Below are 23,948 nucleotides of genomic sequence, written 5' to 3'. Positions count from 1 at the left end.
CATCTGCCTGGATTGGGACATTAAGTTAAGTCACAGAGATCTGCAATTCATCAAGGAACCCACTTAGGAAATAAAGATATTGGCAAACAGATTGCCCCAGAATTTAGATTGATGTTATATGCCCCAGGGAGCAGGGAATCAGCTTTATTCCCTGGCATGAGGAAGATCCACAGGGTTACAGTACCCTCAGAGATTTGACCTAGTGATGGAGCCCAGACCAGTCCTGAACTCGTTGCTAAAAATCAGAAACAATTCTTAGAATCAGAGATTGAAGACCTAGAAGGGAATCTAGAACTCACTTGGTATAACCTTCCTCATTTTACTGAAGTGGAAACAATCTCAGTGAAATTCATGATTTGCTTACTTCATAAACAAGGTTAATTGATTTGTCCAAGCTTACATAGTTAATAAGTGTCTGAGACCAGATTTGAATTCATTTTCTCCTGACTCCAATCCCAGCCCTCTGCTATATCACCCAGCTGCCCCTAAGCTCATATTATTGCAGAAAAATTGATTTTGCCATGTGCCAAAGCAAAGGTCAAGTATATGTTTGGAGAAGATTCCATGAACAAGTTAGAGGAAAATAACCAAATCTAACTGTATCAGATCTAACAGTATCATCTTATCAGAGATAGGATATATCCAATGATATTAATAAGCAATTGCACAAAGAGTTTTTAAAAGTGACAAAGAGGAAATAATTTATCAATTGGAGAATGGCTTGAATTTTTATAAATTTGAGTCAATTTTCTATATGTTTTAGAAATGAAGCTTTTATCAGAACCCTTGAATGTAAATTTTTTTCTCAGTTTATTGCTTCCCTTCTACTGTTGTCTGCATTTGGTTTTGTTTGTATAAAACCTTTTAAATTTAATATAATCAGTATTATACATTTTGTATTTAATAATGTCCTCCATTTCTTCTTTGGCCACAAATTCCTTCCTTCTCCATATGGAAATATGTATAGAAGAATTGCACCTGTTTAATTTATATTGTATTACTTGCTATTTAGAAGAGGGGAGAGGAAAAAGGGAGGGAAAAAATTTGGAATTCAAGGTTTTACAAGGGTGAATGTTGAAAACCACCTTCCTTTTTCACAGATCTGAGAGGTAAACTATCCTTTGTTCTAATTTGCTTATAATATCACTCTTTATGTCTAAATCATGAACCAATTTCAACCTTCTTTTGGTACAGGGTGTTAGGTATGGGTCAATGCCTAGTTTCTGCCATATTAATTTGCAATTTTCCTAGCAATTTTTGTCAAATAATGAGTTCTTATCCCAAAAGTTGGAATCTCTGGGTTTGTCAAACGATGGATTACTATAGTTATTGACTATTTACACTAACTCTTGATTGCTTACTATATACAGAAAGATGTGCAACAAGCAAGTTTCATTTAGTGACTTTCCTGTGGCACTTATTATTTGTCCATTTGAATAAGAGAAGAGTTCTTTATCTTCACTGACCTTTTCATTTGAGTGAATATACAAGTTATATGATGGACCACAGACATCTCTTCAAAAATTAACAAGCTCAACACATCATTACCAATGATGGAAATAAAAACATCTTGATTGTTTAAGACAAAGTATAAAGTGTGATTTAGAAACTAAAATTTGGGGCTGCAAAATTGAGAATAATGCTGTAATGTTATGTAATTTCTTGGTAACATTACCTAATTTCTTATTAAAAATGAACTATCTTATGGTATATGAATGTTATAGAATATTTTTCTATAAAAATGATCAGCAGGATGATTTCAGAAAGGCCTGGAGAGACTTACATGAACTGATGGTAAATGAAGTGAGTAGAAACAAGAGAACATTGTACACGGTAACAAGAAAATTGTGTGATAATCAACTGTGATTGACATGGCTCTTTTCAACAATGAGGTGATTCAGGCCAATTCCAATAGCCTTGTGATGGAGAGAGCCATCTATATCCAGAAAGAGGACTCTGGGAACTGCATACATATATAATATTTTCACCTTTTTGTTGTTGTATGTTTGGCTTTTTTCTCATTTTTTTCTTTTTTGATCTGATTTCTCTTTTGCAGCATAATAAATGTGGAAATATGTAGAGAAGAACTGCACACATTTAACATATATTTGATTACTTGCTGTCTAGGGGAGGGAGTAGAGGGAGAAAAATTTGGAACACAAAGTTTTGCAAGGGTGAATGCTGAAAACTGTCTTGGATGTATCTTGGAAATAGAAAGCTATTATTAAAAATATTAACTATCTTTGGATTGGTGTTTTAAAAGGACATAGATGATCATCCGGAAATTTTAGAACTGACATTCAATGAATATTTTGAAGGGATTTTAATAAATTAAATTGGATTCATAAACTGTTTGATATGCCTTTTATATCTCTGGCTGATAATTTGACCAAGGATGGAAAATGGACATTTAATTGCCATATCAATGGATGTGGGACTCTCAAAAATGACAGCCTTAAATATTCTTAGTTAAAAATGGAAAAATGGTTGTCTAGCCAGAGAACTTGCAAAATTCTCCTACAATTTTGCTGGATTGCTCCTTCCCTCATAAGATATTCATAATTATTTTATAATTAAAGTTTTAGATTTTAAATAAAATTTTCATAAATATGAAAGAACAAAATCATACATTTTATATTTATAATTATATAATACAAATTTTAATTTGGAACATTCAGGAACAAAAGTTATCAATGCAATTATTCTAAGCACTTAATGAATAAATTTAAAAGAATAATATGAGTAATATACTAAATTGCCCTGTAGGTTCACAACATGTTTTTTAATTTTTTTTGAAAAAGGTTCAAAACACAGAAAATTCTGGGTACCATACAGTAGACCATGGGTGGGGAATATCTATCTCACAGGCCATTTAAAGCCTTTGAAGTCTTTTGTTTTTTCCTTGTCAAGGGAACCACAGATGAAGTTGAGGTAGGTCTCCAAAAAAATAAAAAATTAAATAAAAATAAAAATAAAGACTTCCCAATGCTTGAGCTCTACAAGTTGAGACTATGAATGATGTATGTTATGGCCCATAAATGATGTTATAAATATCCAAATGGTCCTTGGCAAAAAAAAAAGATAATTCACCCCTGCTAGATATGATTATCCTCATTTCACCAGGAAAGGTACCCAGAGCAAGAGTGTGAATGTCCCGCATCACACAGATAGTCAGTGGGAGAAGCAGAAAAAGAACCCACAGAGACCAAACTTTTGGGATAAGAACTCACTAGTTGAGAAAAAACTGCTGGAAAAACTAGAAAGTGATAGGATACAAGCTAAGTATACACCAGCATCTCACACTGTATATCAAGATAAATTCAAAATAGATACATGACTTAAACATTAAGAATGACACCATAAGCATAGGAATAATCTACGTATCAGAACTCTGGGAAGGGGAAAAATTTACAATCAAACAAGAGATAGAAAACATTACAGAATACAAAACAGATAATCTTAATTATATTAAATTAAAAAGCTTTTGAGGAGTACAAGCCATTCCCCAACTGATAAATGATCAAAGGATATGAACAGGCAGTTTTCAGATAAAGAAATAAAAGCTATCTTTAGGCATACGAAAAAGTGTTCTAACTCACTTTTGGTTTAGAGAAATGAAAATTTTAAAAACTCTAAGATATGGCTGCATACCTACCAGATTGGCCAATATGACCAAAAAAAAAAAAAAAAGAAAAAGAAAAAGGAAAATGACAAATATTGGAGAGGATGTGAGGAAACTGAAACACTAATGCACTGTTGGAACTGATCCAACAATTCTGGAGAGCAATTTAGAGCTATGGCCCATGGATAACCAGATTGTGATCTATCCCAGAAAGATCATAAAAAAGGGAAAAGTATTTACAGGTACAAAAAATATTTATAGCAGTCCTTGCAGTGGTAGCAAAATATTAGAAATCGTCGGGATGCACATTAACAACCGACTATTCTGTAAGAAATGATGAGCAGATAGGTTTCAGAAATACCTGGATTTATACAAACTGATACAACGTGAAATGGACACAACTCAAATACATTGTATGTAGTACCAGCAACACTGTGTGATGATCAACTATGACTGACTCAGTTCTCAGCAATATAAGGACCCATGACAAGGCAATGATGAAGGAAAATGCTATCCATAATCAGATAAAGCACTGATGAATTTGGAATGATCTAAGCATTTTTTCCACCTTAATCTTTCTCAGTTCTTTTCTCCTTTTGATCTGTTACTTCTTTTACAACTCAGACTAATATGGAAATGTTTTATATAGTAACATATATATATATATATATATATATATATATATATATATATATATAAACTATATAAACTGCCTGCCAATTTAGGAAGAGGGGAAGGGAAAAAGGGAGAAAAATTTGGAACTTAAAATCTTGTACAAATGAATAATAAAATTTTTATTGACAAGTACCTGGAGAAAAAATAAAACACTATCACACACACACATGCATACACATACTCTCAGAGGTTTCTTAACATCTAGTTTAAGGCTTTCTCACCATATGGTATGACTCCTTTTCTGGCCCCCAATTATTTAGAGAATTGAACATCTTTATGAGAAAAAGAGAAGCAAAGATCTTTAAAATGACACTCAAGATATATCATTCCCTCTGAGATGACATTCTGTCAACTTGGATTCACACTGACAAGTTGGATCCCCAGAGATCAGCTACTACTCCTAGTTCTAGGATTCCCCGTGGATCTTAAAACTATGGCAGAGTTATATGTCTGGGGACTTGGAAGCACAGAATTATCTCCTCAGACTTCAAGTCTTTGCTCAAATGCCAGCCAAAGAGAGAGGAACTTTTCTTGCTCATTTCTCAATCTCTCAGCAGTGCCAGGGACCCCATCAAGGTGAGAGGGCTTGAGCCATTGAGGTTTTTGCAAAAGTTATCTCCTTCCTCTTTGCCAGGTATTAGGCAAGGTATAATGGAGAAAGAAAGCCACAGATTAAAACATCTAACCTGTCCCACCCCCTGCTCTGCACAGGCCTTAAAAGACCATCTAAGAGGCAGTGATAGACCTGAACCCCATCCAAGGTGAGAAAAGATGGGATCCCTGAGGAGAAATCTTCTGATACTATGTATGGCAGTGACCATTGCAACACTTTCTGCACATCCAAGGAAGAGATTGAATGAACAACAGGCTATATCTCTGTTACTGGCTAAGTACAACAGATTGTCCAGTGATAATTTCCTCTACAGGCTTCTTGAAGTCAGACCTCTCTCTAACCAGGTGAGTCCCTTCCCCACTTGTCTCCATCTCCCCAAGCACAGAACTTTGGATAGACTCCAAGTCAAAGGTTCATGCTTCCATGTAGATCTGAGGGGAGATTTTAAGTCCAATCCAAGGCATTAAGATCATTCCTAAGTGATGACTGAGTATTCTCTGGATATTTTTCAGGGAGGTTCATTTGAGTGTAGTTCTGGTCATTGGGACAGCTGCAAGTTTCCTCTCAGGTCTCGGAACTTTGGGCAGAGTCAGATAGCTCTGGACTCCCCTAGAAAAGCCTTCTAAAGAAGAAAATTTTAACTGGAATTGTTATTGTTGTTTTTTTAGTTTTATTGGTATCTTTATTTTTATATTAGAGTAATTTAAAAAAATATTCACCTCATCCCTCTTTACCCGATGTGCCTACTCTTGTGATAAAGAAAAAAAGTTAAACTTTTTTAGCCTGACTGCTTGTCTATACAAAATTCTGTGTCCCTACCTCTCCTATGAAAGGAGGGAAATGCATTTCCACATCCCTTCGCCAAGTTCAAGACTGATCATTACAGTTATACAGTATTATACTTCATTTTATAATTATTTTCATTTAAAATTATGTCATTTGGTATGCTGTTATCCTGGGTCCTGCTCATTTTATTCATCAAACAAATATCCTTATGTTTCCTTGAATCTCTTTGAATTGAATTTTGAAGGAGAGGGGAAACATAATTTCACATAAGGTAACAGGGACTATTGTACATATATATATGCTGAGACTTTCATTTGAATCATTCTTCTTATTCTTGAGTAGAAGGGTCTCCAAAGGGCACCTGCTAAAACATAGCCATGTCACATATTAGCTCAATTATACCTGTTGCCCCATTCAGAGAGGAGGAATTGAGAGATTTTCATATTTTCCAGAAGGGAAACTATTAGAGGATAAATTGCTTTAATGGAGAAGGGGAGAAGGCTGAACTAGGAGTGCAAGGTCACAAAAGAACTAAGTGAAAAGTTGGATTTCAAACCAAGATCTTCTTATTCTAAATCTTTTGTACTTACTACCTCTTAATAGAAGAAAATTGGGTCCAGGAAGCTGGGAAAGGGCAAAAAGCCTTCCCAGACAGACTTTGTCAGTGTCACATTGCCCAGGATCATCGTCACTCTTCTTACCCTTAATGTTTCTTCAAATCTCTCCCTCCTAGACTGAAAGACAGATCCTGCGTTTCACCATTCAGGAAACCAGGTGCCTTAAGTCAGAGAATCGGAATCCTGACCAGTGTGAATTCAAAAACGATGGGGTAAGTACTTTTTATTGAGCCTTGGATATCGCAAATATTATCCCTGATCCCCAAATAAAAATAATGCCAACACCCAAGTATTCAGGAGCAAGTTTTAAGCCAGCCTTGCTAACCTCAAGCCCAGTCATCCCTATAGGCTTGAGCAGATATCAAGATAGCTTCCTAATCCTTCTACTCGGGAAGGGAAAAAATTGGTTTCAGGCAGACAGGTTAACAATTGTGTTGACCAAAGACAGAATCTGATGCACATTGCCTTTGCACATCCCGTTGCTAAGATGTGTTGATTTTCAAGGGACATAGCAAAAGAAAATTCTATATAGCCTTCTATCTCCAGGTCCTAGTTCCTAGAATTTCAAAAGCCTCAAAATAACTCATCAAGATGTTATCTGACCATTGAGAATACTAGGACCCAGAGCCAGAGGCCAGTCTAGTGTCAAGGTCCTGGTCATCATACATTATGTGGTTTAAAAACCCCCAGCATGCTATGACAATAAGAAACCCAGCATGCTACAGCAATAGTAGCAATAATTCATAGTCATTTAGCAATTTCTTCACAAAAAGCTTATGAAGGTGGCACAAATATGATCCCCAACATTTAAAAAATCTTTCCATTTTATAGATGAGTAAAATAAGGATCACAGAGGGTAGGATTTGAACCCTGCAGAGTCTTCTGACTACAAGTCTAAGACTCCTTTAACTAGACTGCTGTATGCTGAAATAATTACAACTGATATTTGTTTTGCTCAGTTCATTGTACAGGGAGAAAGGAGTCACATGAGTTAAATCTAGTCAAAAGGATTTGAATTATCTCCAAATGTAATGCCATATACTATAATAAATATAACATGATAACTGTATCTAATAACTCATAATATATTAGCTAAATTTGATAGGGAATACTCTCCTTCAACCAATCAGCCTGTATGAAATGCCTACAATGTTCAAGGTACTGTGCTAAGCCTTCTTCTTGGTAAGAGGCAAGAAAAAACTCAGTTTCTCCCCTGCTTATCATCTAATGTGGGATTGATGCAGTATGCAAACAACTATATAAGTAAATATGTACACATCTATCTATCTATCTATCATATATCCATATATATATATATATATATATATATATATATATATATATATATATATATATATATATATATATATATATATATATATATATATATATATATATATATATGAATGGCAATGGATTAAGAAGACTTGGGAAGGTTTCCTGTACAGGTGAGTACTTAAAAGCTGATGGCTTCTTGTCTGGACCACACTGGTTTCTGTACCTTGCATTAGACAGCTATATCATTTTGGCCAGTGGAGAACAATCAAAGCCTCAAAATTATAGTAAGGTCTTTATTTTGTCTTTTGTTTTTGTTTTTATTGAAAAATAGCTATGCCTGGGGCACATGATAATTACTTTCTGAATTCACATCCACACACCTAAAACATGGAGAAGATGAAAAGTGAAAGGGAATGAATAAGGGGAACTTATAAATCTCTTTATTTATAATAAGGGTAATAACTAAGGAATGAAGAGACTGGGACAATGAGTATTGTTCCCTAGATGCTGGGATATTTTCCCTACTTCTAACTAGAGTCTGAATCTGGTCAGTCTAAGGCAATGGAAGAAAAACAGGATTGGGAGTCTGAAGCTCTAGATTTGAGTCTTGCCTCTGTCACTTTCTACTTGTGTGACTGTGGCGAAGTGACTTAGCAATTTTGGGACAATTGTTGAGATATCAGTGTACCCACCCTGATGAGCACAACAAGATTCTATTCAACATCTTGTCTCCACCTAGCAGGTACCCCAGATCCCTAGCATGTCTTCAGAAACCGATTTATATCTGAGAATCCAGAGTTTCTCAAGATGGCCTCATGAGACCCTTGGTGAAATAGGGTATTTTCTAGTGTTCTGTTTTTCTTTTTTAAAGAGTAGTGATCTCTTTTCATGCCCTGTATTTCTCAAAATAATCCCTTCTTATTCCTCCACCTAGAAAACAAACTTGACTAAAAAAAAAAAAAAAAAAAAAAAGAGGAGTTTTAAGAGTTCAGCTAAATTAACCAAATCAACTGATCATGATGAGCTAAGCTTCATTAAATATCCTTAGTCCTCCACTTCTCCAAAGAAGAGAGGGAAGTCCATTCATGTAGTGTCTGGCCAAGTTGGCCTTAATACTTGCCATCCACTTCCCATTGCTATTGTTCTATTAGTCATGGGGTATATAGTCTTTCCCTCTCTCTGCTTACTTCCTTGGGGATCAGTTTATATAAGTCTTCCTACGTCTGAAATTTGAGAAAATCCTATCACCCAAGTAGCTCTCCAGCCTAAGGAAGTGCCCCAACAGGCTAGATGGGAAAAGTCAGGAGCATGTGACTCCTAAGGGAGCAGAATCACTGATGCCTCAAGTATCACCTTTTTTGTTTTGTCCTCATAGCTGGTGAGAGACTGCTCAGGACAGATTTCCTCTGCTGGATTTCGTCAGGTGTTTCTACTTTCTTGTAACACTGTGGCTGGACAGGTGAGTTTTTATAACCAGATGCTTTTGAATAAAAAGTTGTGTGCCCGAATTTCCATCTTTTTCTTTTCCCAAGGAATTTCCTTCCCCTGAGTTCAGGAAGAATATGTAGTTTTAACTTCCTAGGACATGTTCCCATGACTCCCTGAAGTCCTATCATGTAGAAAAGGGATTAAGTTTCTTTTAGTTAGCCCCAGGAGTCAGAACAAAAGGAGTAATGAGTTGAAGATTCTAAGAAATCAGCTTTAAGCACCAGGAAAAGGGAAGAAGGAGGGGGCGAGTCAGGAAAAGTATTTCCAAAAAGCAGAAGTGGCTGCTTTAGGAAACAGTGAGCTTCCCATCAGTGAGTTGGAGGGGACTTCTGTGGTCCCTTCCAATACTGAGTTTCTATGTAATGAAATTTCATTATACCAAAAAGGAGGGAAGGGGGAATAATCTGGCCTTGGAGAGGACAAGTGAAGAGGACCTGCTGAAATCCCATCCCATAAGTATTTGTTTGTTCTATCTGTGCTTAAAGCCAGGTCTTCCCACTCAAGGGAAGGCCAGGACTAAAACGTCCTCCACCTATTTCTCTGGGAATTCTGGGAATTCTCATCTATCCTCATGGATTGGGTCTCTTTCTGGGGAGAAAAAAAGTCTTCTTGACCTTTCCTGGCATATAATAGTTGCTGAAATTCATGGTTCAGTTGAAGATAATGAAGGTTTTACTTGTCCTCAAGTGGCTGGGGGGGGGCGTCTTCCTGAGCCTCTCTCCTCCCACCTTCTTGACTGTCTGTCCTACAGTTGGGTGTTCTGCCTCGGGTGGCCTTGAAGGTCCATCCTGGCCATGGGCTGTGTACTGAGACTTTGCTTGAAGGCTTGGAGAACTTACCCAATCTATTCTTTCTGGGTCATCTTCACTACTTCCTTTGACACAATCCCAAGATTCTCACTCCTTCCCCTGACCTTCTCATTCACTCAAGAAGCCTTACAAAGCATATTAAGACTGTGCTCTCAGAAGAGTCCTTCACCTGCTCCTTGTGGCTTCTGGCTTCCTTTCCCTGCCATTGGCACTGCCAACCTGAGCCCCTGCTGGAGAGGGAAGAATGTGCCCCCTGAAAGGATCCACAGACCTCTAACATCAGAAGGGATTTTTAAAGGGGGGTATTTTTGGGGGGAGAAGCTTTCTAAAATTATACCTCCTAAGTCTAGGCAACTTTCCTTTTGTGCTTATTAGTAAGGAGAGGCCCGGACAGCCCCATCCATACACTGACACTCCTCCAGAATTTCAGCCACGGGTCCATGACATCCTAATATTCCTACAAACATGCACCTGCCTTCATGAAGTCATGAACATAGTGTGTGTGCTTTTTTCTTCCACTGCAGGGTCAAGCCCAGGAAGAGCTGGATACTGATCCATCACCAGCCCCATTTAGAGGTTACCCTGGCAGAAGGCGAGGAAGACGTGATATAGAAGAGGAACCAGCAGGTCTCTTAGCAGCCAGGCGTATACGTAGACCCTATTTACCTCGACCTCGGTTCCCAAGGCCAAACTTTCCCCGCCCTCGCCCTCGGCCTGGGCGCTCCATCTAAGCTGGACCAGGACGCTTCTTTCCTATTATTCAGCTTAGCCCCGATCCCCCTGAACCCTAGTCTGACCGTGATGAACCCTGTCCCCAATCTAACCCTAATGAACCTGAACCCCAGTCTCACCCTGATGAACCTGAACCCCAGTCTCACCCTGATGAACCTTGACCCCAATCTAACCTTGGTGAACCTGGACCCTAGCCTGATGCTGATTACCCTTGACTTTAGCTTGGAACTGATTTTCCTGGGCCTGGCTTTAACCTTGCCTCATCTCTGGCTAAGCTCCCCTTTTAGATTCCATGCTTGACCTAGACCTACTATAAACCTGCTTCTGCAGTAAGTTCCAAGGTTTGAGCCACAGATCCAGAAGAAGCAGAAAATGTATAGAGACCAAATGCAATAAGAAATCCAAAAACCAAAAAAAAGGGACTAGATTGTGGAGTGTCAAAGGGCAGGGACTGGCAGGCATTTCATGGAGCATTCCAAGCAAACAGCAATTGAATAAAGGCTTTGTGATATCAGTAATCATTCTAATAATCTCTTATTTGTTCTTCTTGTCTCCTGGCTCTTCCTGACTCCAATCTATCCTAACCACACAGACAAATCAATTTTCCTAAAGGAGCATAGAAAGAGAGGGACCTACTATGTGCCAGGCACTGGACTGAGTGCTTTATACATTTTATCCCATTTGTTCCTTTCCACAGTCCTGGGAGGAAGGTGCTATTATGATCCCCAATTTATAGTTGAGGAAACTGAGGCAAATACAGGTTAAGTGACTTGTCTAGTTAAGAGTCTGAAGATGGATTCAGATTCATGCCTTCCTGACCGCCAACCCTGTGTTCTATCCACTGCTTGCATTATCAAAAAAATGGGATTGGACTTGAAATCAAAAGAGCTGGATTCTAATTTTAGCTCTGCCTCTGTGAAACTTTAGGCCAGTCAATTAATTTTGGGGAGTTTTCGTTTTCTTACAACTAAGTTTTCTTATAAAAAGCAGAAAGTTTATCTCTAAATTTTCTCTCTAAACACAGAAACCTGATCTTCCCCTCCCCTCCTAAAATACTTCTATTAACTAGGCTATGTAAAATCCAAAACCTTTTTTTCTGAATTAAAGATCCTCCTCACTTTATCATTCATTATACTTTTTCATATTTATATATGCATTATCCCTCTGAATGGAAAGTAAGCTTCTTGAGGGCAAGGACTACTAGTTAAGGTTTTCTCTTGCTGTCCCTAATGCCTAGCACAATGCCTTGCACAGAGTAGAGAGATACTTAAAAGGAGGATAGAAGATGGATTGGAAAGTCCAAAAGACCAATTTGGAGGTTATTCCAATATTCCAGGCTAGAATACATGACTTTAGACAAAGAAATAGATATGAGAGATGCAATCAACAAGACTTGGCAACAGCTGGATACATAGGAAAGGAAGAAGTAGAGGATAACTCCTGGATGACTAGAAGAAAGGTGATACTCAACAGAAACAGGGAAATTTAGAAGAGCATTGGTATTTTGGACACATGGAGTTTGAGATGCTTACAATTCAAAATCTCCACTAAGTAGTTGGGGATGCACAACTGGCTGTCAGAAGAAGGACTAAAGTTAGTTAGAGAGAACTAGGAGGTAACTGCATAGAGATAATAATTAAACCCAAAGGATCTGATAAGATCACTGAGTGAGAGAAAAGAGAAGAGAGCCCAGGACATTGCCTTGGGGGACATCCATAGTTAGGGGGGAGGATATGTGATGATGCAGCTAAGAAGCCTAAGAAGGAGCAGGTAGGCAGGGAGGAGAAGAACACAGAAAGAGACATGTCATGAAAATAAAGAGTGGAAAGAGTACTAAAGAGGAGAGTTGTCACAATGTCAAATTTTGAAAACAAATAAGGAATTGAGAAAAGGTCACTAGGGAAGCAGTATGGTGCAATAGAAAAAACAATGACTCTGGATTCAAGAGACTTTGCTTATATCCAGCTTCTCAAAGCTGGATCCTCACTCTTGTAAGCCTAAAGAAGTCATTTAACTACTCAAAGTCTTAGTTTTCCCTTATGTTAAATGAGGAAATTGGACTAAATGGCCTCTGAAGTCCATTCTAGCCCTAAATCTATGCTCCTATGGAAATTGGTCATCAGATATATAGGGAACTGACAGAAATATATAAGACTAAGAGTCATTTCCCAGTGCATAACTAATGTAAATATATAAAGAAACAGTTCTCAAAAGAAATACAACTATTAATGGTCCTACAAAAGATTGATATCATTAATATAATCAAAACAACTCTGATGTTCTTCCTCATTCCAAGAAAATTGGGAAAAGAAATAATCAATATCAGAGGGGCTGTGGAAAGTCACTGTACTAATATGCTATTGGTGAAATTATGAATTGGTTAACAATTCTGGAAAAAAAAATTATAATTTTGCTAAAGAAGTGACTGAGAATTCCATCAGCTTTGACCCAGTGATCCCACTGCTTAGGCATATTCATTAAGGATGTCAAAGTTAGAAAGGAAAGCTCCATATATACTAAATATTCATAGCAGGTCTTTTAGTGGTATCAAAGAACTGAAAATTAAGTACCATTGAGGAATGGTAAAAAAAAAAAAAAAAATTTAGGGAGTTTGATGGCACAGTAGACCAAAGGCCAAAACTGAAGTCAGAAAGGCTCACTTTTTTGAGTTCAAAATAGATACTTACTAATTATGGAACCCTCATGAAGCAGCTTCAACCCCACCTAGGGAGCAGATTATTGACATGCCCCTATCAACTTCACCTTCCAGGATGGAGAGAGGAGGAATAGTAGGAGGGGCAGTGACACTACCAGCACCTCCCCCTCAGCAATCACCCCCTCCCATGACTAGATTGCAAAAGACTGTACTTAAAACCACAGAGGAAGGGAAGAAGATAGCTGAGTTGAAGCTACAAATATATCCTGTGATTCAACAGTTTAACTCTTCAGGTCAAGAAAGTAGAAGATACACTCCTTTTGATATAGACGTCCTCAAAGACCTGAAAAAGACTTGCACTCTTTATGGGGCTACATCAGCTTATGCTAAGAGGTTATTACAGAATTTGGCTTATGAAGTCTTAATCCGTAGTGACTATAAATCTATAGCAAAGGTATGCTTTGAAACTGGACAAAACTTGAAGTGGCTTTCTGAATATAGTGAGCTCTGTAGGATACAAGCCCAACAAAGTAATCAAAGTGGAGTTAATAGTTCAATCATCTGTGACCAACTTCCCTGGGTTTAATGAAGTCTACAGGGTTTCAAGAACATGTCCAAATCTTAGCTTCCTCATACTCCACCCATCCTTTGGAATTAAGTCAGTATGAAATCTCTCTGTAACCAAAACATTCCCAAATAATTGATCTGTAACTGTGAGGTGATTTTTTAAAGTCTTAGAATCAGAATAAATTAATGCAAAAGCATTTATTAAGCACTAACTATATGCCAGAAATTGGGCTCAGCACTGGGAGAGACAGTCCCTACCCTCAAGAAATTTATGTTCTCATCAAGGAGATGACAAACCCAGGGAACAGTAGCCAGGTAATGGTGAAGGCTCAGGAAAGATAAATGGAACCTTTCCAAAAGTAATGGTAGTATGGATTTGATAACATTCCCAGAGGAAGACATGTGAGGAATGGAGAGAAGAGGAAAAACAGTGGAGGGGAAATGTCATGGTGGCTGACATGGCTGAGGCCAACTAGAGGCAATGAGTTCTCACTGGTCAACACTGTCTCAGAAATGGAACTGGAGTGTGAATGGCAGAAAGCAGGACTGGTATGATAGTATAGAAATGGCTTTAAGCCCAATCTGTGATACTCCTTAGCTATGAATTCATGAAGAAGTTATGTTATTTCCATGAGTCTTAGTTTCTCCCTTTGTAGAAGAAGAAGAAGAAGAAGAGGAGGAGGAGGAGGAGGAGGAAGAGAAGGAGGAAGAGGAAGAACAACAATAACAACAATTTACAATAACTAACAATTACAAGCTTCTGACACTTAACTAGGTAAGTAATTCAAACCAGAGTTGGGTCCACATTGATAATGAGGTTGACACATGCATTGTACAGCTAGCTCAGGATTTGTAAGGCTCCAGAGGAAAGTGTGGAAGATAAGAGGTAGTAGAACAACTACCAAACCACAGAGCCATTGTGTTGACCTCATTGTTGTTTGCCTATGAAACTTGAAATTTAAATTGCCTAAGAAACTTGAAAATTGAAATTGAATTACTATGAAAATATGAATGACATTTTACAGATGGTTAAGTGACTTGCCCAAGGTCACTTAGCTAAATATGTCTGAGGCCAGATATGAACTCAGATCCTTCTGATTCCAAAGCTAGAATTCTCCTTTGCCACTTGACTACCTTTAAGTTCATATTATTGCAGAAAAATTAATTTTGATATGTGCCAAAGTAATGGTTAAGTGTATGTTTGAAGATGATTCCGTAAAGAAATTGGCAGACAATAAGTCTAACAGAATCAGATGGAATAACAGCAAGTCTTACCAGAGATATATATCCACTAATGTTGAATCAGTCATTGTAAAAAAAGAGATTTTTTTTAAAGTGACTTTTATGTTTTGCCATTGATGAGATAATTATATTTTCAACATAGCCATTTTAGCTATTTTTATAAGAAATCTACACAAAGGTAAAGAGGAAGAGAATATACTATTTTGTTATCAGTTACTACCACTGAAAAATACACTTTTAATCTAAATAATTCATCTTTTGTAGGAAAAAAAATCATTTAGTTCTCTTATCATAGAATTTGCACAGGTGAACACAATGGATGACTAAGAAATACTGGGGCTCTGTTTCATCAATTTAAAAAATAAATGTAAGTACACCATGGACACACTATTGCTAAACAAACAAGTTTAGGCACCAAGAATATGCCACAACAATCTAAAGGCACAATAAATGATAATGTCAAAATAGCTGTTTTTTTTTTTTTTTTCAAAATAGAGGTCCCCTAACTCTTGATTACTTACTATTTTATGCAGAAAGACAGGCAACAAGTAACTTTCTTTTATTTATTTATTTTTATTCCCTGAGGCTAGGGTTAAGTGAGTTGCCTAGGGTCACACAGCTACCAAGTATTAAGTGTCTGAGATCACATTTGAACTCGGGTCCTTCTGAATTCAAGTCTGGTGCTCTATCCACTGGGCCACCTAGCTGCTCCAACAAGCAACTTTCATTTAGTGGCTTTCCATTTGAAGAGAAGAGTTCTTTGTCTTCACAGATCTTCTCACCTGAGTGAATGTACAAGTGATGTAAGGTGGTTAGTAAGATTAATATGCTTAGTAGATATCTCTTCAGAATTAACAAATTCACCATATCTTAACCAGGGGATGCAAATAAAAACATCTTGATTGGTCAAGACAAAGTAAAAAGTTTCATTAAGAAACTAAAATTTGGAACTGCAAAACTGAGAAAAGTTCTGTAACATTATATAATTTCTTGGTGACATTACCTAATTTTGTATTAGACAATGAATTACCTTTGGCTTGGGCTTTAAAGAAAGACAGACGATCATCTGAAAAATTTAAAACTGATTTCCAATGAATATTTTCATGAAATTTCCAATAAATTAAATTGGATTCATAAACTGTTTTGGCATGCCTTTTTTATTTCTGCTTGATGAATTGACCAAGGATGAAAAAAGAAAACTTAATTGATCTATCAATGGGTTTTAGACCCATAAATGACAAGCTTAAATACACTTTCTTAAAAATAAAAAATGAATGACCTTTAAGAAATTCTATAAAAATTCTCGTACCAATTTCCACCATACATTTTGATGTCCTGACTTGTGAGTGAACTGAATTTAAGAATTGGACCAAGTTGTTAGGTTCATGACTTTGTGCTGCCTCATTTAAATCCAATTCATGTGCAAGTAAAGACATCACCCTGTGGATTTCATTGGTCCTCTTCAGTTAAGAAGAGTGAAGAACTTATATGAGAATGCACTTTCACTTTATTCTTATTTTAAATCAAAATATAGAAATAAAATCTATGTGGAAACAGATTCAAAATTGTGTTTGGTGTTCACTCAAATATTGCAAACCTCCTTTGTTTAAATAAAAAAAAGTCCAACATCAAAGATAAGTGTATATGTCATTGCTACTTTATGTTAAATGCCCTCCAAGTTGTAATATATTTTACTAAAGTATAACTTATATTTGAGAAGTCTTGAACAATCAAGAAAATCAATGTGAAATCTGTGAAACAGTAAGCATTTGAGATCTTGTAGACTATTTTTTAAAAAGAAACTTTATAAAATATCTCCCATAAGATATTCATGATTGATAAAATATGGAAATATGTATAGAAGAATTGCAAATGCTTAATATATATTGGATTTTTGCAATTTAGGGGAAGGAGGAGAAGAAAGGGAGGGAGAAAATTTGGAACATAAGGTTTTGCAAGGGTGAATTTGAAAACTCTCTTTGCATATATTTTGAAAACAAAAAGTTGTTATTTTTAAAAGATATTCATTACTATTTTAAAATTAGTTTCATAACTTTATAAAAATTTCATAAAGATGAAATAACAGAATTAAAACTTTTATAATTATGATTTTATAATATTAATTTTACTTGAGAAGTTCAAGGGGCAAAAGGTAACATTGCAATTATTTTAATTATTTAATAAACAAATCTAAAAGAATATTATGAGTATGCTAAATTACCATGGAGGTTTAAAACACATTTTTAAAAGGAGTTGAAAGAACATTGGATACCATCCTGTAGACAATTTTCTCCATTTGAGCAGGAAGAGTGCTCAGAGTTAAGAGAGAGAGTATCTAAGGTCAATGGCAGAACTAGGGAAAGAACCCACAGAGATTTCCTGACTTCAAGATCAAGGCTTTTTCACCATATGATATGACACTTGTCCCTGCCCCCAATTATGAAAAAGAAAAGTCAGTGTGTTGAACATCTTTGTAAGAAGATGTTGAGGTTCAAAGGAGAACCCAAAAAGTCAGTGTCACGAGATATCCCAAAAGAATTTGCAGACCAGAATCCATTTCCAAGTCAAGAGACATAGTTTATTATAATTGTAACTCCAATTAAAGTTCCAAAAGAATTTGGCAAGGAACCAGGGGCAAGGAGATAAATTTATGGGAAAAAGAAAGACTTCATGTCACTGATATACTAATTTTATAGCTTATACTTTTATAGGCTTACCAGAGTCGAGGAGTAGTCTGGGATGCACTTGATTATTGTCTCAGAAACTTTGATATCACTGATCAACAGATTGTGATTTGACAGCCAACAATGTCTATGTATCTACAGCATTCTCAAGGCCAGGGAATCTTAGGGTTATTGCTACATCTTCCCTGGAAGCTGAGAGAAGAAATATATAATTTTTAACTACTTCACTCCCAAGGCAAAGTGACCTTAGGATTATTGTTACATCTTCCCTGGAAGCTGCATTTCATCAAAGAGAAGTAAGAATCATAAAAATAACCATTAAAGTAATTCAGCCCTTTTGAGGTGACATTTCTCCAACTTGGATTCATACTGACATGGTGGCTCTCCAGAGATCAGCTGCTACTGCTGGTTCTAGGATACTCTGTGGATCCTAAAGCTACTGCAGTTATTTGTTTGGGGACTCTGAAGCATAGAATTATCTATTTCAAGTCTTTGCTCAAATACAAAAGAGAGATAATAGATAAGCTTTTCTACCTATTTCTCAATCTCTCAGCAGTGTCTTGGACTCCATCAAGATGCTTGAGATTTTTCAAAAGGCACCTCTTCCTATTTGGACAGGAATTAGGCAAGGTGAAAGAAAGCGATACCTGCCCCACTCCCTGCCTTCCAGTGGCCTTAAAAAGACCATCTTGGAGGCAGGAACACACTTGGATCCCCAGCCAAGGAGAATAAGGATGGAGTCCTTGAGGAGAAGCCTTCTGGTGCTATGTGTGGCAGTGACTATTACAATCACTTCAACACTTTCTGTTCAGCAAAAGAAGAAACTGAGTGACCAAGAAGCTAGATCCCTATTACAGGCTACCTACAACAAAGAGTCCCATGATAATTTCATCTACAAGATCCTTGAAATCAAGCATGTCTCTAATCAGGTGAGTCCCTTCTCCACTTGTTTCCATCTCTCCAAGCACAGAACTTTGGATGATAAACTCCAAGAGAGAAGTGGATGCTTCAATGCAGACCTGAAGGCAGGTTTTAAGTCCATCCCGAGGGTCATTCCCAATCTATGACAGAACATCCTCTGGGTGTCACTTAGGGAGGTTAATTTCAGACTAATTCTGGTTGTTAGGACAGCTGCAAACTTAGTACTTTGGGCAGATTCAAGTGGGTCTGGACTCCCCTAGAAAAGCCTTTCAGAAAAGAGAATCTTAAGCTGTGGTATATATTTTTTAAGTTTTATTGATATCTTTATTTTTACATTAGGGTAATTTTCAAAAAATGTTCCCCTCATCCCTCTTCCTGTGAAATGTGCTAATTTCATTTGAATCACTTCGTAGTGGAGGTAGCGTCTCTAGAGGGCTTCTGCTAAAAGGCACTCATGTCAGATGTTACTATTGCCTGATTCAAAGAGGAGGAATTTCTAGCAGACAAATATTAGAGGATGAAGGGGAGTAGCCTGAACCAGGAGTGCAAGATCATATAAGATTTAAGTGGAAAAGTTGGACTTCAAACCTAGGTCTTCTTATTTTAAAATCTTTTGCACCTTACTACCTTTCAAGAGGAGAATATTGGGGCCGGGAAGCTGGGAGAGGGCAAAAAGAAGACAAAGATCTGCATCCTAGGGAAGCCTTCCCAGACAGGCTTTGTCAGTGTCACATTGCCAGGATCATCCTCACTCCTCTTACCCTTGATGCTTCTTCAAATCTCTCCCTCCTAGACTGAAAGACAGATCGTGCGTTTCACCATTCAGGAAACCAGGTGCCTTAAGTTAGAGAATCGGTATCCTGACCAGTGTGAATTCAAAGATGATGGGGTAAGTACTCTTTATTGAGCCTTAGATTCCCCAAATATTATCCCTGATCCCCAAATAAAAATAATGCCAATACTGAATGATTCAGGAGCAAATTTTAAGCCAGCCTTGCAAACAGGCTGCTAACCTCAAGCCCAATCATCCCAATAGGCTTGAACAGATATCAAGATAGTTTCCTAATCCTTCTGCTTGGGAAGGGAAGGAAATAGTTTCAGGCAGACAGGTTGTTAACAATTGTGTTGACCAAAGACAGGATCTGATGCACACTGCCTTTTCACATCCTCTTTTCCAAAATGGGTTGATTTTCAAAGGACATAGCAAAGGAAAATTCTACCTAGCCTTCTATCTCCAAGTTCTAGCTCCTAGAACTGCAAAAGTCTCAAAATAACTTATGAAGATGTTATCTGGCCAATAAGAATATCAGGACCCAGAGCCAGAGGCCAGTCTAGGGTCAAGACCCAGGTCTTCATACATTATGTGGTTTTTAAAAATCCAGCATGGTGGAATCCAGCAATTGTAGCAATAATTCACAGACATTTTGGAGTTTCTTTACAAAAAAGATCTATGAAGGAGGTAGTACAAATATGATTCTCACCATTAAAAAATTCTTTCCACATTATAGATGAGGAATCTGAGGGTCACATAAGAGAAATAACTTGCTCAAAGTCATAAACTAATAAATACTATGGATAGGATTTGAACCCTGCAGGGTCTTCAGACTAAAAGTCTGACTCCTTTTTCTGGAGTGCTGTACCCTGAAATAATTTCAAATGATATTTGTTTTGCTTAGTTCATAGTACAGGGAGAGAGGAGTCACATGAATTAAAATCGAGTAAAGAGGAATTTGAATATCTGAGAATATAATACCATATATACCATATACATAAATATAACATGATAACTATACCTAATAACTCAGAATATAATAGCTAAATAGACTAACTAAAAATATAATAATATATAATATAATGAAATAATATGATAATTATATAGTAACTCAGAATAGGATAGTTAAATAGAATAACTCAATATAATAATATATAATAAAAACATGATGAATATATATAATAAATAGAACTCAGAATATAATAGCTAAAACAATTATAGGGGAGTACTCTCCTTCAACCAATCAATTGGCAGATATTTAGTGCCTACAATATACAAGGTACTATACTACCTGTTTTTGATAAAAACCCAGTTCCTTCCTTGCTTATTATCTAATATGGGATTGAAGCAATATGCAAGCAAATATATATAAGGAAGAACAGCAATGGATTCAAGAATTGGGAAAGCTTCCTGTAGAGGTGAGTACTTAAAGATCCTTTAAGGAAGGAAGCTTATGGCTTCCTGGCTTCAATGGCTTCTTCTCTGGACCACTCTGGTCTCTAAATCTTGCATTAAACAGCTATATCCTTTCTGGCTATTAGAGGGCAATCAAAGCCTCAAAGTTACAGTAAGAAGGTTTTTTATTTTGTTTCGTTTTGTTTTTGTTTTTACTTTTCATTTTCTGCTCTAAGGTAGCTCTGCCTGGTGCACATGACATCTATCACTTTCTGACTTTATGTGGCCAGATTCTGTTTGAGGAGACTTCAAGGTTCTTCTCTTAAAGAAAGCAATCTAAGGCAGTGGAAGGAACACAGGATTGGGAGTTTGAGGCTCTAGCTTTGAGTCTTGCCTCTGTCACTTTCTACTGGTGTGACTGTGGCTAAATGAGTTAGCTATTTTGGGACAATAGGTGAGGTGACAGTGTACCCACTCTGGTGAGCATGAGATGCTATTCAACATCCTGTCTCCATTCTATACCTGAGAGTCCAAAGTCTCTCAAAATGGCCTCATGAGACCCTTGGTGAATCAGAGGGAATTTTCTGATTGTTGTGTTTTTTGAAAAATATTTTGATCTCTTTTGTCCTTATGTGCCCTTTGTTTCCTAAAAAATCCCTTCCTAATCTTCTACCTAGGAAACAAAACTTGATTAAAAAAAAAAGGAGACAATGGAGTTTTTAAGAGTTCAGCAAACTTAACCAATTCAACTGATCATGATGAGCTAAGCTTCATTAAATATCCTTAGTCCTCCACTTCTCCAAAGAAGAGAGGGAAGTCCATTCATGTAGTGTCTGGCCAAGTTGGCTATAATACTTGCCATCCACTTCCCATTGCTATTGTTCTAGTCATGGGGTATAGTCTTTCCCTCTCTCTGCTTACTTCCTTGGGGATCAGTTTATATAAGTCTTCCTAAGTTTGAAATTTGAGAAAATCCTATCACCCAAGTAGCTCTCCAGCCTAAGGAAGTGCCCCAACAGGCTAGATGGGAAAAGTCAGGAGCATGTGACTCCTAAGGGAGCAGAGTCACTGATGCCTCAAGTATCACCTTTTTTGCTTTGTCCTCATAGCTGGTGAAAGACTGCTTAGGACAGATTTCCTTTGTCCCATTTCATCGGGCGTTTCTATTCTCTTGTAACATTGTGGATGAACAGGTGAGTTTTTACAAATAGATGCTTTTGAATAAAACAGAAAAGTGTGTCCCTGAACTTGACCTTTCCACCTTTCTCTTTTCTCAAGGAATTTCCTTCCCCTGAGGTCAGGAAGAATATGTAGTTCTAACTTCCTAGGACATGTTCCCATGACTCCCTGAAGTCCCATCATGTAGAAAAGGGATTAAGTTTCTTTTAGTTGGCCCCAGGAGTCAGAACAAAAGGAGTAACGGGTTGAAGATTCTAAGAATCAGCTTTAAGCACCAGGAAAAGGGAAGGGGGGGGCGAGTCAGGAAAAGTATTTCCAAAAAGCAGAATTGGTGCTTTAGGAAACAGTGAGTTTCCCATCAGTGAGTTGGAGGGGACTTCTGTGGTCCCTTCCAACACTGAGTTTCTATGTAATGAATTTTCATTATAGCAAAAAGGAGGGAAGGGGGAATAATCTGACCTTGGAGAGCAGAAGGGAAGAAGACCTGCTGAAATCCCATCCCATTAGTGTTTGTTCTATCTGTGCTTAAAGCCAGGTCTTTCCACTCAAGTGAAGGCTAGAACTAAAAAGTCTTCCACCATATCTTCAACAAAGAGAAGATCTAATTTAGTTTCAATTGATCTATGATGGACAGAATCAGCTACACCCAGAGAAGGAACACTGGGAAATGAGTGTAAACTGTGCATTTTTGTTTTTCTTCCTAGATTATTTTGACCTTCTGAATCCAATTCTTCCTGTACAACAAGAAATTCAGTTCTGCACACAAACATTGTATCTAGGATATACTATAACACATTTAACATTGAATAAGAAAAGTCCTCTTATTAGTAAGTTCATTTCAGATCACTGAAAGAACATGACTCTCTCCATGTGAACCTGATCTCCATTTGGACCATGTGAGCCTAATAACCTGATTTCCATTTGAACCATGGGAACCCAATTAATGTAAGATATAACTTTCTTCATGGGAACTTAACCGTTCTTTAACCTTATGAGATTGGGAACATGCCACACAGATGTTTAGCTTCATCCTCAAAACACATCTGGCACTTCCCTGTCTTATATAACATCTTATGCACACTTTGGCTCAAAGCCTTCTTTGTCCCGACCCCTATAAAAGACAGGTAAAGCATTCCCTATTTGAAATCTCACCCATGAAGATGACGATCTGTCTGGGACCCCTTTTCCCATTGGGAACCTAGAGGCTGTTGAATCGGGACTTCCCAGTCGTCTGCAATCTAGTGTTGGTGCTCCTCCAAATTACCTTTTCTACTATTTTAATCATAATTCTCATTATTCTCTGTCTTGCATGTGTTATTTGCTGTATTAGTTATTATTGTAAGCAATCTATTCCATGTAATGTATAATTAAATCTTACTTTTAAAATTGGTTGTGTGCGAGAGCGTCATTTATAGGAGTGAATCTGAACTTTTCTCTAAAATCACATAACAAACATGTATGGTACTGCTTGCCATCTAGGGGAGGGAGTGGAAGGAAGGAAGGGAAAATTCGGAACAGGAGTGAGTGCAAGGGATAATGTTGTAAAAAATTACCCATGCATATGTACTGTGAAAAAAAAAGTTATAATTATAAAATTGATTTTTAAAAAATCCTCCAGCCTCAGCTCATCCTCCTATTTTTCTGGGAATTCTCATCTGTCCTGATTGGGTCTTTTTCTGGGGAGAAAAAAAGTCTTCTTGACCCTTCCTGGCATATAATAGTTGCTGAAATTCATGGTTCAATTGAAGATAATGAAGGTTTTACTTGTCCTCAAGTGGTTAGGGGGCGTCTTCCTGACCATTGGAGCCTCTCTCACCTTCTTGACTGTCTGTCCTAGAGTTGGGTGTTTTGCCTCGGGTGGCCTTGAAGGTCCATCCTGGCCATGGGCTGTGTACTGAGACTTTGCTTGAAG

General features: G+C 37.3%; 2 protein-coding genes across 2 annotated transcripts; both read left to right on the top strand.

Moving 5' to 3' along the window:
- The first annotated feature begins 4,964 nt into the window (after positions 1-4,964).
- LOC141551443 (cathelicidin-7-like) lies at positions 4,965-11,138 on the top strand. The gene is made up of 4 exons (XM_074283102.1): positions 4,965-5,254; positions 6,430-6,525; positions 8,967-9,050; positions 10,413-11,138. The coding sequence occupies exons 1-4, from the start codon at positions 5,069-5,071 to the stop codon at positions 10,617-10,619; spliced, it is 573 nt and encodes a 190-aa protein (XP_074139203.1). The 5' UTR covers positions 4,965-5,068; the 3' UTR covers positions 10,620-11,138.
- Positions 11,139-18,344: 7,206 nt separating this feature from the next.
- LOC141551202 (cathelicidin-2-like) lies at positions 18,345-23,425 on the top strand. The gene is made up of 4 exons (XM_074282582.1): positions 18,345-18,698; positions 19,484-19,579; positions 21,967-22,050; positions 22,741-23,425. The coding sequence occupies exons 1-4, from the start codon at positions 18,345-18,347 to the stop codon at positions 22,756-22,758; spliced, it is 552 nt and encodes a 183-aa protein (XP_074138683.1). The 3' UTR covers positions 22,759-23,425.
- Positions 23,426-23,948: the final 523 nt, after the last annotated feature.

Source organism: Sminthopsis crassicaudata, chromosome 1 (assembly GCF_048593235.1).
Source record: "Sminthopsis crassicaudata isolate SCR6 chromosome 1, ASM4859323v1, whole genome shotgun sequence".
NCBI lineage: Eukaryota > Metazoa > Chordata > Mammalia > Dasyuromorphia > Dasyuridae > Sminthopsis > Sminthopsis crassicaudata.
The sequence above is the reverse complement of the archived record's forward strand: the minus strand, read 5'-3'. Positions and strand labels throughout refer to the sequence as shown.